General features: G+C 29.9%; 1 protein-coding gene across 1 annotated transcript; it reads left to right on the forward strand.

Annotated features, from left to right (window-relative positions):
- The first annotated feature begins 286 nt into the window (after nucleotides 1-286).
- On the forward strand, nucleotides 287-5,432 carry LOC100167528 (probable protein phosphatase CG10417). The gene is made up of 6 exons (XM_016808970.2): nucleotides 287-790; nucleotides 2,873-3,131; nucleotides 3,512-3,579; nucleotides 3,974-4,214; nucleotides 4,283-4,503; nucleotides 4,625-5,432. Exons 1-6 carry the CDS (start codon nucleotides 539-541, stop codon nucleotides 4,775-4,777), a joined length of 1,194 nt encoding a protein of 397 aa, XP_016664459.1. The 5' UTR covers nucleotides 287-538; the 3' UTR covers nucleotides 4,778-5,432.
- The last annotated feature ends 7,361 nt before the right edge of the window (nucleotides 5,433-12,793 follow it).

Raw genomic sequence — 12,793 nt, forward strand, 5'->3', positions numbered from 1 at the left:
TTTTTTTCTCGTCTTAAAACTATTTTGACGTCCGTGTGCATCTATATAATATACGGCGGGCTCACATTTAAATTATGAGCGGTACGATGTATAATACGGCCAACGGCTGAAATGTAGAAATCGTATTTTTTGAAGAAAAAAAACAATACTTTACGGCTCGGCCATATTGCATAACCTCACGAAATAGGCGTATATATAGGCGTATAATATATTATAATAATATTCTACATTGGTGTTTTAAAAAAATCGATTATGAGCTCAAATCTTCAAAATTAACACGAGATATAAAATCGTTTGTCCTTTTTTAACGTTTATTTTCGATATTTTCGTGTTAGGCACAACCTATATCGATACAACGAAAACTGGAATTATCGATGTTTCCAAAATATTATAGCTATACACCTTATGTCGACGGTTGCATTTACCTGGGCCGACTCCACCATTATAGTATCCCCTCTGGCCTCTGGCAGTCTGACCCATCTTGTGTTGCTGGATAAAAATTCAGCTGCCAGCCTGCCACACCGATACTGTCGTCGTTATGATTTCAGTCGTTGTCATTCGATACAGGGTAACTAACGTGCGTGTACGTTGTACGCCTTGCACCCACATACTATTATTATCGTTGTTATTATTGTTATACGATATAATAGCATCGTTCATAACCATATATTTAACGACCATGGGTACTTACCTCGACAATCCGATAACCGAAAAAGTCTCTGAAGACATGGAAGACGACACGTTCGTGTGTGGCGTCAGTTCCATGCAGGGTTGGCGTATCAGACAAGAAGTAATGTTATATATTATGACACAATTAATATAGTAATTAGTTATTATATATTAGTTAAATATAAGCAAACAATAATGTGTGGGGTTGGGGGAGAAGAGGGGTCCGATTTCTGAAACATCTCATTAGTCCCCTCCTCCTTCCGGAATTCAATTATATTACAATAATAAACTCATAACGTATATATATATAATACACTGTTTATTCTATAATATAACGTTAAATTGGCCTATTATATTATACCAGTTATTATTATACCTATCATTATATTTATCGGTTAAGACTATTTTCGACTTTTACTAATGGACCTAGTTTTAATATAATATTGTTACGGATTCACTCGGATTTCACTAAAACTTTTTACTCTATAGAAGTAAATATGTTTATTTTAAAAATAATAGTTGTGACAAGAATCATAAATTTAATTTAAAAAACCAAGTAGAAAGTATCGATGATTTATACTAAATGTTGTCTACCACCACAGAAATCAGATTAAAATAATAATTAGTATTTTTGTTTTTATTTAAGACGTTTAGTAGTGGTTATTTGTGGTTATGAGTGGTTATCAGTTAGTGATTACATTATTTACGTTACAGATTGTTTACATTAAAGGTAATTAGTATCATAATTACTGATCTCAATCAATTAATTTCGGAAACCACTCAATATTTCAAAAATGTACTAACACGTTATAATAATTACTAGTTTAGAAATCCATATAGGTATACCAGAATAACAACAAATTGAAAGAACTTTGGCCTAGGAAAGGAAGCACGGAGAGCACCATAATATATAAGAGACCCCGAAATACAGTTTACTTAGATGTAACATAGTCACTGAACTCCAGTAGCACGCCAGACTTCAGTACAGTCATCATTGACAGACACTTCTAAATTCCCAAGCATAAATATCCGTTGGAAAATACCTCTCCAAATAGTGGACACCTTCACTTACTAACAATATAGTAAGTTCGTTATTTAACGTTGATCGATCGACACGCACAATATACAATTTATATTATAAGACTCTGGGGTTTCTGAAAGCTGGTGTTTATATTCAAATCATTATTTTTATTAAATGCTCCTAGCAAGTAGAATATTTAGGAATAGTATTTTTTATTTAACCAAAAATTGTGATATACTTACATTATTATAAACTGTTTTGTATTACGTACCTATATCAACTTTCTTACAACTATCTTCGACACTTTCACTTTCACTTTCAATAGTTGATAAGATTGTATTATAGATAGAAAAAAGAATTTGATTACGATTTCGAATATATGTTGTTTTTTTCCATCTAATTTAAAAATTGTATCATTCAGAGGACGCCACGTGTGTTGTTTCTGTTTTACACACGTAGTAAGACAAAGACGAAAAGCGTTTACGCAATCCGAACAAAACTCACCGCATATACGCGTTTTGTCTATGTCGTAAGTGTGGAAGACAGAGACACCGCATGCGGGGTGGTGTCCTTTTAAGACAGCTAACCTGATAATAATTAATACGAGGTCCACTATAAGTATCACATATTATTCTAACTATGATCATCGTATCTCTGTCAAACATATGTAGTGTTCTAAAATATAGGAATGAGATTTCATAAACCTTGAAAATATTGGACACCGGAACCTTGTATAAATATATTCAAATAACTGAAACCGAAACTTACATTTTTAAACAAATAATATAGGTTTTTAAAATTGATTATTATTTTTGTTTTTATCTCCATTATAATTTGAGTCTGACCCACTGCACTGTTTTTTATTGGCGCACCAACCTTGACTATTAATTTATATTTACCAAAAACTGGTACTTGAACCATTATCTTTTAATGGAAGTATTGTATACCCGGAACCACAATCGGAACCAGAAAAAAAACCAAAGATGGTAGTCCCTGGCTCTAAATCGAGTATATATTATTATGTATATAAAAGAGTCGACGTTAACCGATACATGGATATTGGTTACAACTATATAATATTATTTACGGTTTACGAGTGTAAATAACGATGCGTCATAGTTAAATATCTATTATTATGGTCATTAATAATGACTTTTTATAATTATACAATTCTCATTTAAGGATGCTCACTTCTGTCTACTTGACTTCGATAAGAATATGTCACTTTTTGGTGTGTTTGACGGACACGGTGGTGCTGAGGTAGCTCGGTTGGCGGTTGAAGTGTTGCCTGACATGATAAGAAACCAACCTTTTAACGTCGGCGATTATGAAAATGCTCTGAAAAACGCATACTTGGATTTTGACTTATATTTGCGCTCCAAGACTGCTTTGAATAGAATGAAAGTTCTTGCAGCACAAGATATTAGAGTGAATGCAGAAGGTAAGTTTAAAAAATATATACTGGTAATGCAGTTGATTGTTGGCTTGACCGGAAACGGTGATGTCGGTACTGACAAAAATGGAATCAACCAACAATAGTCACTCCTATTATCGTTTTTTTAAATGATTAAAATCAGAAAAACTATGCATAAACATTTTGAATCATCATATTTACGAAAAAATATATAACAAGTATATAAAAATATATAGTTGGTAGTAAATTTATTTATTTTGATAGGTTTATACAAATTTGTGCGCTTTTCGATTTTCTTACATTGTATTCACTATACTTACTCAATGACAATTACCATAATTATTATTAGTTTAAAAATGTATTTATATACATATCTTAACAATTTATTATTACAATTTTCTCGTTAGATGTCAATGTAGACAACAAAAAGGATAACAAGGACAGCACTGCCGTCGAGGAAGATATAAGCAAAATGGTAACTAGTATGATTGTGAATGTTACTATAATAATTTATATTATATATAAACATACAGTTAATGTACAATATTTCATGAGATTAGGAATTATTTTTATTTAGTTTATTTACCTGTTAGATACCAAACCAATTATTTATTTTTGATTCAATTTATTAATTTATGCGAAATTCAGTTTTTGGGCCTGATTGTATTACTTCATCAATAAAATATATAACATTTATTACCTACTCAATTACTGCAGATAAAACGATCAAATATAGATAATTTTATTTTTACTTAACAGTTTGAACATAAATCTAAATTAAATAATACACTTGGTTCAATGTTTGCATCTATATTTTAGTTACTAAATATTTTTTTTTGTTAACAGAATTGATTTTTTTATTTTTGCAGTATGGCTTTTACAGTGGTTGCACCGCAGTCGTTGCGTTAATAGTAGACAAGAAAAAGCTTTTTGTGGCTAACATCGGAGACTCCAGGTGCGTCGTTGCTGTTCACGGTACTAAAGCCATTGATATGTCAAAAGACCATAAACCTAGGGACGAATCAGAGTTATTAAGAATTCACGCAGCTGGTGCAAGAGTCACATACGACGGACGAATCAATCGCGATCTCAATTTGTCCCGAGCTTTTGGTAAAAGTTTTATTTACACGTTTTGTTTACAACTCAATAAAATATTTTTATCATCATGTATAATACAGGTGATCACATGTATAAGCAGAATAATTCGCTTCGGGAAACAGAGCAAGTTGTCATCGCTCTACCCGACGTACAGGCCAGAATATTAAATGCAGAATACGGTGATTTTATTGTATTGGGATGTGATGGCATATGGGATTCATTAAGTAGTCAGGCTACCGTAGACTTGATATCAAATCACATCAACGAACCCGATATAAAGCTATCGGCAGTTTGCGAAAAAGTGAGGAGAAATATATAATTTATTATATAAGACGATTTTATTGTATTGGTTACCTTATTGTAAGGTATATTAATATATTATATAATAGGCTATTAATATTACAATTGATCGTCCGTTTCAGTTACTCAACAAATGTTTCTCGGCTGAACGTCGTTCAAAAGGTGTTGATAACATGACATGCATTATTGTGAAATTTAAACCCAAACAACGTCTGTCGGATCAAAAGGATGGTGATCAAATCGCTTGCAAACTTAAAGTGCTCAATTTACATTGAATTGACAACAATTACAGTTATTAAATGGCTATCGACTGCTCATAATATAATATTTTTATTTTTTATCCAAACCAAAGTGAATTATACGATTTGACTTATTTTACGTATTATAGTATATAATATTTTCATTTTTATTTTATACACAGACTCAAATGAATTATCTATCGATTTTACGTAGGTATTGTATTTTAATATTCGATTGGAAAATATCTGCATCTAGACAATGTCTTAATATTATATTAACAATGCAATCATGAATTTAGTTTTAAATCTATGGATCATTATTTAGATATTTTGTATACATTAGCTATGGAAAAATCAGGTTTTGGGATGGTTTGGTACTTATTGTAGTATTTCATTTTTTCTTAAATAAAAACAATTTGAAAAGAAATCATATTTTCGTTTTGTATATATACCTGTTCTATGTGTTATTAACAATATTAGTTTATAAGTTTAATTTTAATGCATTTACTTTTACAACATTCATTATTGCAAAAAATATTGATTTAATTGTTTTTATTGATATTAAAGTGTTAAATGGCAGTTATAATGCACATGGTTATTACTTATTGGTATAGGGCTCGGATTTCTATGCCATATGCATATACATATTTTTTCTAGAATGCTTGACATAATTATTTTCAAGATATAAATTTGTTTCAAGTACATACTACGCTAAGAACAAACTCTTATATGCATTGTTAATTTTTTAGGTATTTTTTAAACTGATTTCTAGAAATATTTAAAAAAATATGTATAATATATCAACACACATATTGTACTAAAACATTGTATAAAATAATCTGGTTGTAAAAAAAATGATTCACAAATTAATTTTGATTTTGAAAGAAATCTGGGGTCAATATCATGGAATTTTTCAGGACATCTTTAAGACTTTAAGCCTTAGAGGTCATAAATTCATTTTTTGAAAGGTTTAATTTAGAGTTTTTTGGTCATAAATACATTTTTCGATATTTTGAAGGGCATTTAAATACGAGCAATAGCTATGTATTGGTTAGGTTCATTTTAAATGAAATTTAATGAAATTTGGTTGTTCAAATGAGGAGCACAGGGGAACAAAACTATTTTTTTTGCGTAGGTACCCCAACTATTTTTTTACTTGACCGGGGGCACGGCACAAACTGATGCCCGAAATAATTTTTATTAAAATGTTGATATGAATTGTTTTAAATGATATGCCTAATGAATTTTACAATTTTTAATATCAATAATTTCAAAAATATCTTTGATATGGTTTATACTTCCTTGCTATTATTTTATTAATGTCTGTTTGTATTATATTGTTTATATAATATGGTTTAGACTACCTTGTTCTTTGCCTAGAGCAGTAGTGTACATATCTATATACAATAGGTAAGCTATATTGTACATCTGTACCTATTATCTAATATCTATGGACCAAAGTGTTGACAATTGACGCATGTGACATTTGTATGAACCATAAATTGAGATACTATCACTGATAATTATAATTTTTTTATTTCCTATTAATCATGCAAGTATTGTTATAAAAGATGGAAATTATAAAATAGTCTTTTTTAAGTGACTATATGTATGAAATTTAATAATTCCACATTCACTGACATCTTACATGCATTACATATATTATATTAGGAACATAATAAAGTTAAAATGCCATAACTAAGCTGAAAAGTAATTTACAAAATTAAGGAATGGGGGGGGGGGGGAGGGAGGTCGTGTACTTAATTTTTCCCAATTCTAGTACTGGGAGTGAGTGGCTTGATCACCAGTGATAATGAATAGTTAAGTTCTTACTGTCTATATGAGACCCAAATGTATTTTATTGGTAAGTTGCGTGGCTAAAGACAATTCGGATCCCATTTTTCCTTAACGGCTCCCACTTCACAAAAAAGTAAACTACCAAACAGCTCACCTTTTACAAAAAGGTATATTGTAAGAAAATTATAAAAATTGACGTTTTATAAAAAAGTGATAGATATATATGAGTAATATAATAAATCATAAACTCAAAATTCAAAAATAAAATGCACAGCTGTTTTTTATAAATTTCGTATATTAAATAAATTATAAAAATTAGCGTTAAAAATATATACCAATATGGTGCTATTTACTTGGTGTAAATTTGTATTGGTGTATTTACATGATTACAAGCTTTGATTTGCGTCTCAGATTGTATAGATCAGTAGGTATGTCAATAACCTTAACAATATTTATCGAATACTTACCTGAGCCGTTTGAGAATTTACGTATACGTGAAACATTTTTCGACGAGGGCTGTTTGTGAATTTACCTGATCGTAAAACTTTTTTCGAAGGGAGCCGTTCGGGAATAAGCAAACAATGGATGGGAGCCGTATGGGATTCACCGAGTTGCGTCAAGATCAAAAAGGTCAAAAACAGGCCATAGTCTACTTTCAGTTATTTTATACAAAAAGTAATACTGTGAGAGTGAATGTAAGTTCCTACACGACACTTAAAAAAACATATGTTAGTTCCTAACATGGTAGATAATTAAGATATTTAAGTTCTTACACGGTAAAAAAAGTACGTATGTAAGGAAGTTTCTACACGATGGGAAAATATGTATTTTATATAATAATAAAAATGAAAAGCTTTTCATTGGTCTGGCTTAAACTCAAAAACCGATTTGCTGATTTTTTTTTATTAGCTTCGTGACAATATTATCATCCTCTCGAACAATCGACTTTTTTAATATTATACTTATACCGTTATACTTATGCATTATGTATATAATCATATGTATGTAATAGTATAAAGTGTCCGTGCTCTACAGTCTAAAGTTGTAGCCAAACGTACAGTGTCCGCGTATTGCACTTTTAATGTTCGACCGCACAAAGTCAACTGGAATAAGATGGTTTAGATTCAAAATTTGACCCTGAAGGTCCATCCCGGAGAAATGCTCAAACGGGAATTTGAGATTTACGCTGGAAATGTTGATTATAAATTGTTGCCATTGGTTAGTTTGTTAGATGTGGTAAAATCATACAAACAATCGTCGCGTTTAAATCTTAAAACAAATATGGGAGATGAATGTATGTTTGTATAGCTTATATAAGTACTCAAAAACTACTTAAACGATTTTGTAAAAATTTCAAATCATTTTTGGAGTTATCAGGAAAATTTAAAGAGTAATTTGAACCATGTTCTAAATTCTAATTATATCAAGTACTAAATGCCTAAACCCAATATGTGAATTGTCAATCGCGGTCGAATGAGTTCACAATAACCGAGGTATACTTGCGCAAATTTGACCGTGACTGAGATACAATAAAACCAAAATAAATCTATATTGCACTATATTTTATATTTTATACAGTTAAAATTAAAAAAAAAATGTATGTTGGTTCATCGGAAGTTAATAGATTCAAAAACTACTGGACAGTTTTTAATAAATGTTTTATCAAACATTCCTTGGAGAATATTTAGAACTTATTTTTTACTCCTATAGTCCTATAATAGGTAACTAAAGGGTAGCTCACACATGAATTTTTTAGCATACGAAAAAAGAAATTGTTTTTTTTTCGTCAATCTAAAGGGTTTCAATTCGTTACATATTATATTAATATTATATAATTAGAAGAAATATGGCATGAATATTTTTACAAATATATTTATTAAAAATAGAAATGTTTGGCCCAGCAACGTCGGCCGGACAGCTTTAATTAAATACAAACATCAAAGTAGGTATATTTCATACCTTTTATAATATTATAATACTATATAGTTGTCCCACCCGACGTTGCCCGTGCCAAAGATTTGTTGTTTTTATTAAATATATATACTGTAACTTTCAGGCACGTCCACACATGTTTTTAAATATAAATATATTCCAACTATTAATTCGTAAATACCAATTTATCATTGTGACGGTATTTCTTAGTACCTACACAATATAATATTTTCCTATAAATATAGCGGTATGTTTCTGCACTAATATAATATAATGGTTAATCAAAAACCACCGGGCATAGGCCCATTGGGCTGCTTTCTAGACTAAATCAGACAGGGGCAAATGCCCACTCCAAATTACGTTACTGAGGTGAAGCTATATTAAAATTAACTGGACAAGCATCGGATGCCACATTGTATCCAATCCACCGTAGGTTGGCTCAAGTAAAAACGACAAACTTGGTTAACTTTAAAACACTTACGTATACGCACCTCGCGTGGTATTATAGTATTCCGCTCGCATAATCACGAGCGACTCTTATGGACTGGGCCACTGTGCTACTGTGCAATAGCATCACAGTGAGCCGATGTGATATTATGTCCCCAGGGCTTAAGCTCCTTAAGGAGACTGTAGCGTGAGTCATTTTCGGTCAAAAATATAGCTCACATCTTCAATCACTACGCCCAAAACTATGTTCTGACATTAATTTTAAACACGGATTTTTATTCGTCTCTAAATTGCTAATGCTTTGAAAATTTGTTTTCTCTGATTTTTCTTTTTTTTTTTTTTAATTAGAAATTTACTAACAAAAAGAGTAAAAATATATCATATTCATAATTCAAATTTAAATACATTGATATAGAATATGAACAATGCCCGACAATTAAAGCATACTACATTTAAAGGAGAATTCAAATCTGCTTTCAAAATTTAAATTGAATCATCCTACTGAGCGTAGTGATTGAAGTCACTGGCAGTAATTTTTGAAAATAATATTTGTTATTTTATAAGTTAATATGTGGTGACACATGCATACGAGTAGGTAAAATGACAGACATACATATCCGATAACTATGATGTCTGGTCCCATATACAACGGACAACGTGATGTGATCGGTACCACGAATTACACATATTAATGTTAATTTATTTTCAACTCATTCACAAGACCCATATAGACTGAAATAAAAAATGCCTAGTTTTTACTCCTTACATCCATGGATCCACCCCCTTTAATGCATTTTCCTACAATGAAATCAGGTTTTTTCTGCATACTTTTCATCATTGTAAATCGTATATTACAGTGCTATCTAACTAAGAAATTGAGCATTAGCTGCTATGTGCGCTAGTTCTTCACGCACGCACTAGATGGCGCTGCCGTTATGGAATTAATTTAAATTTAAATAATAATATGAGAGAATTACTTATTAGAGAATCAAAGAAAATTATTTTAGTTTGAAAATTTTATCATATATGCAATATGGTTATATAAACATTTAATGAAAATTTAAAGTTCTACGATTATAAGTTTTTGAGTTACATTAAAATAAAATAAAATCAATTTTGACTCATTTAGTACAACATAACTAGATTCACATTCTTAATTCCTATCAGGAACAGATGCTGAAGTAAAAATCAGAGAATTTTTATATTTACTACTCCAAAAGTTAATGACAGACAGAAAAAAAATAACATTGTAAGATCGATAGGTACGTTTATCACTACGTTTAAAATCTTTAATAAAAGTTAAAAATAATAAAAAATTTCAATTTGTTATGACTTGTAAATTTGTAAAGAAAAATAAAGCTGTTGCCAAAGACAAACTTATGAGAAATCTTATATTAAATTTTCATATCTTAGATTAAAAAAAAAAAATTTATCAATTTCTAACTCAAAATGATTTGCACATTTACGTAAAAATTTAAAAATTTACATTAAAAACAAAAAAATGCAAAAAAAATCAAAGAAGTTTGAAACAAATTTTTAACTAAGATAGCATTGTATAGGATCAAAGGAAAAAAATGTAAAAGTCATCAACATCAATAAAAAGGTAGGCAAGTGGGTGTCACTCTGCTGTACGGTAGGTTACAAGTGGGTCACTGTAATGGATGGTTTTAAATTCAAATTCACTAATATGATATCATTGTATAAGAAAAACGATTCTGAGCGAAAACGTCAGCCTATGATGTCAGCCTATGGTGTTGTAAGTATATTTGAGAATATTATATCGTGAATAAAGTAATTTATATATCTATCTATATACGTGGAACCTTGTTTTAAATTTTCAATCCTTAGCTATACAAGTTGAACATTTTATACATAATTAACTACAAAATAATTATTTAATTTTAAAATTGATACATTTTGTTAAAATTCGAACTTTAAATATGTTTATAAAAAAAATTGTGCCTACGTATTTTCAACATTTTTCAACTGCTATTGTAACAATATACCTATCAGGAGCCTTGCATTCAATTATCATGCATTTTTACCCAACAAATACATTTTTATTGATATATAATATGTATAATAAAAATACAGATAAATATTTATACAAACTGAAAGAACTATTATGTAGGTATTGAGTGTTTTGACAGACATATGATAATAACATGTAAAAAATAATATTAAAAATGAAGTACCTTATCGGTTTTTAAAAATGTTGGTTTAATATGGTAAATCGAAATATTTATTAAATAAAATGATTTGCTAAAAACTATTTGCCAGCAAAATTGCGCGATTTATCCACAAAATGATAGTATAATAAAAAGTGAAATAGGAATTTTTAAATTTTTTGCAAAGTTTTTTTTAGTTTGCTAAAAAAATATTAGTCTGCAAAATTACGTGAATTATCCGCAAAATAATGGTTTAATAAAAAGTAGAAAGTTATTTTAATTTTTTAAACCATTTCACCAGCATGTCAACAGTTTTTTTTAGATTTGCTAAAATATATTTGTTCTCAAAAATTGAATATTAGTCCGCAAAATTACGCAAATTATCCGCAAAATATTGTATATATCAAAATTGGAAACATCGAAAATGTACTTGCTGTCGAAATGGAGCTAGTATCGTAGCTGTATACAATTGGCTGGCGGGCGGCGGCCAACGTTTATAATGAGGTTGAGCGGTGGATTTTAGTCGCCTCTGGTGGCAGTCTACGCATGCGCTATTCACACTATTTTACGAGCTTACATGTGTGTGCGTAGACGCACCTCGCATGCACAAACTTAGGAGACGACGGCTATTGCCTCTTTCGATCTCAGTACTTTAGCGGTGGCGGTGGCGGCGCCGGGCGTAATATTAAATGGAAATGTCTATAATAGCTCATAAATTACGTTATAGCGACGCGCAGCCATTCTTGCGTTCATAGCACGATTAAAGTTATACAGGTTACTCAACGAGACTTATTTTTTGATGCGCTTAAAATTAACGATCTTGTCATAGCAAGAATAACAGTTAGCGCTTTTGCATTATAGAGATTTCTCTTGGTACTACAAATTATGTCAATATAGATATACATTATGAGAGAAATAATGCTTAGATTTTCTTTCACAGTATCTTTTCTGATAGGAAAGTGAATCTAGTTGGTACTCTGGGGGTCAAAAGTATAAATTTCCCAGTAGTTTTCAAAATCACCGTGAAAAACAAAAGAAAAATTAAGGAAAACCGGGAATTTTTACGTAAAATCAATTTTCAGTATCCCTAAAACAAATGACCGTATACCTATATATGCAATGTTCACTGGTTGCTTATATTCACATTTTCTATACACGATAAAATTTTCAAAATATTTTGATTTGTTTTGAACTGTTCACGGACATTCTCAGTTTCCAATTTTGTTAGTTTTTTATCTATGAATGTCAATAATAAAATGTCAATTTGTTGAGTAAAAAAGCTTGACAACAAGGCTCCTAATATAATGTTTCAATGATATTTGAAAAATATTAAAAATTCTTTGTCATATTTTTTTATCAATAAGCATTTAAAGTTCAAATATTGACAAAATACGTAAAAACCACGAAAATAAGCAAATTATTTTGAGTTAAAAAATCATAAAATATTTTATTTTTAATTCTAAGATTTTAAAATGTAATACAAGATTCCTTAAAAGGTTATCTACCTTTATCAAAAAAAAAAAAAAATGTCTATAAAAAGTCAAATTAAATTTTTATGAGCGTTTGAAGTTTATTTTTACAACATTGGATTCACTTGATTTCTCATCTAGCGATTTTCTTATTTTGCTATAATTCAAAAACAAATAATCCTAGACACTTGCAGACATTCATATCAAATATTTATTTTATCAATTCCTATACTTGATAA

Source organism: Acyrthosiphon pisum, chromosome X (genome assembly GCF_005508785.2).
Source record: "Acyrthosiphon pisum isolate AL4f chromosome X, pea_aphid_22Mar2018_4r6ur, whole genome shotgun sequence".
Classification (NCBI taxonomy): Eukaryota; Metazoa; Arthropoda; class Insecta; order Hemiptera; family Aphididae; genus Acyrthosiphon; species Acyrthosiphon pisum.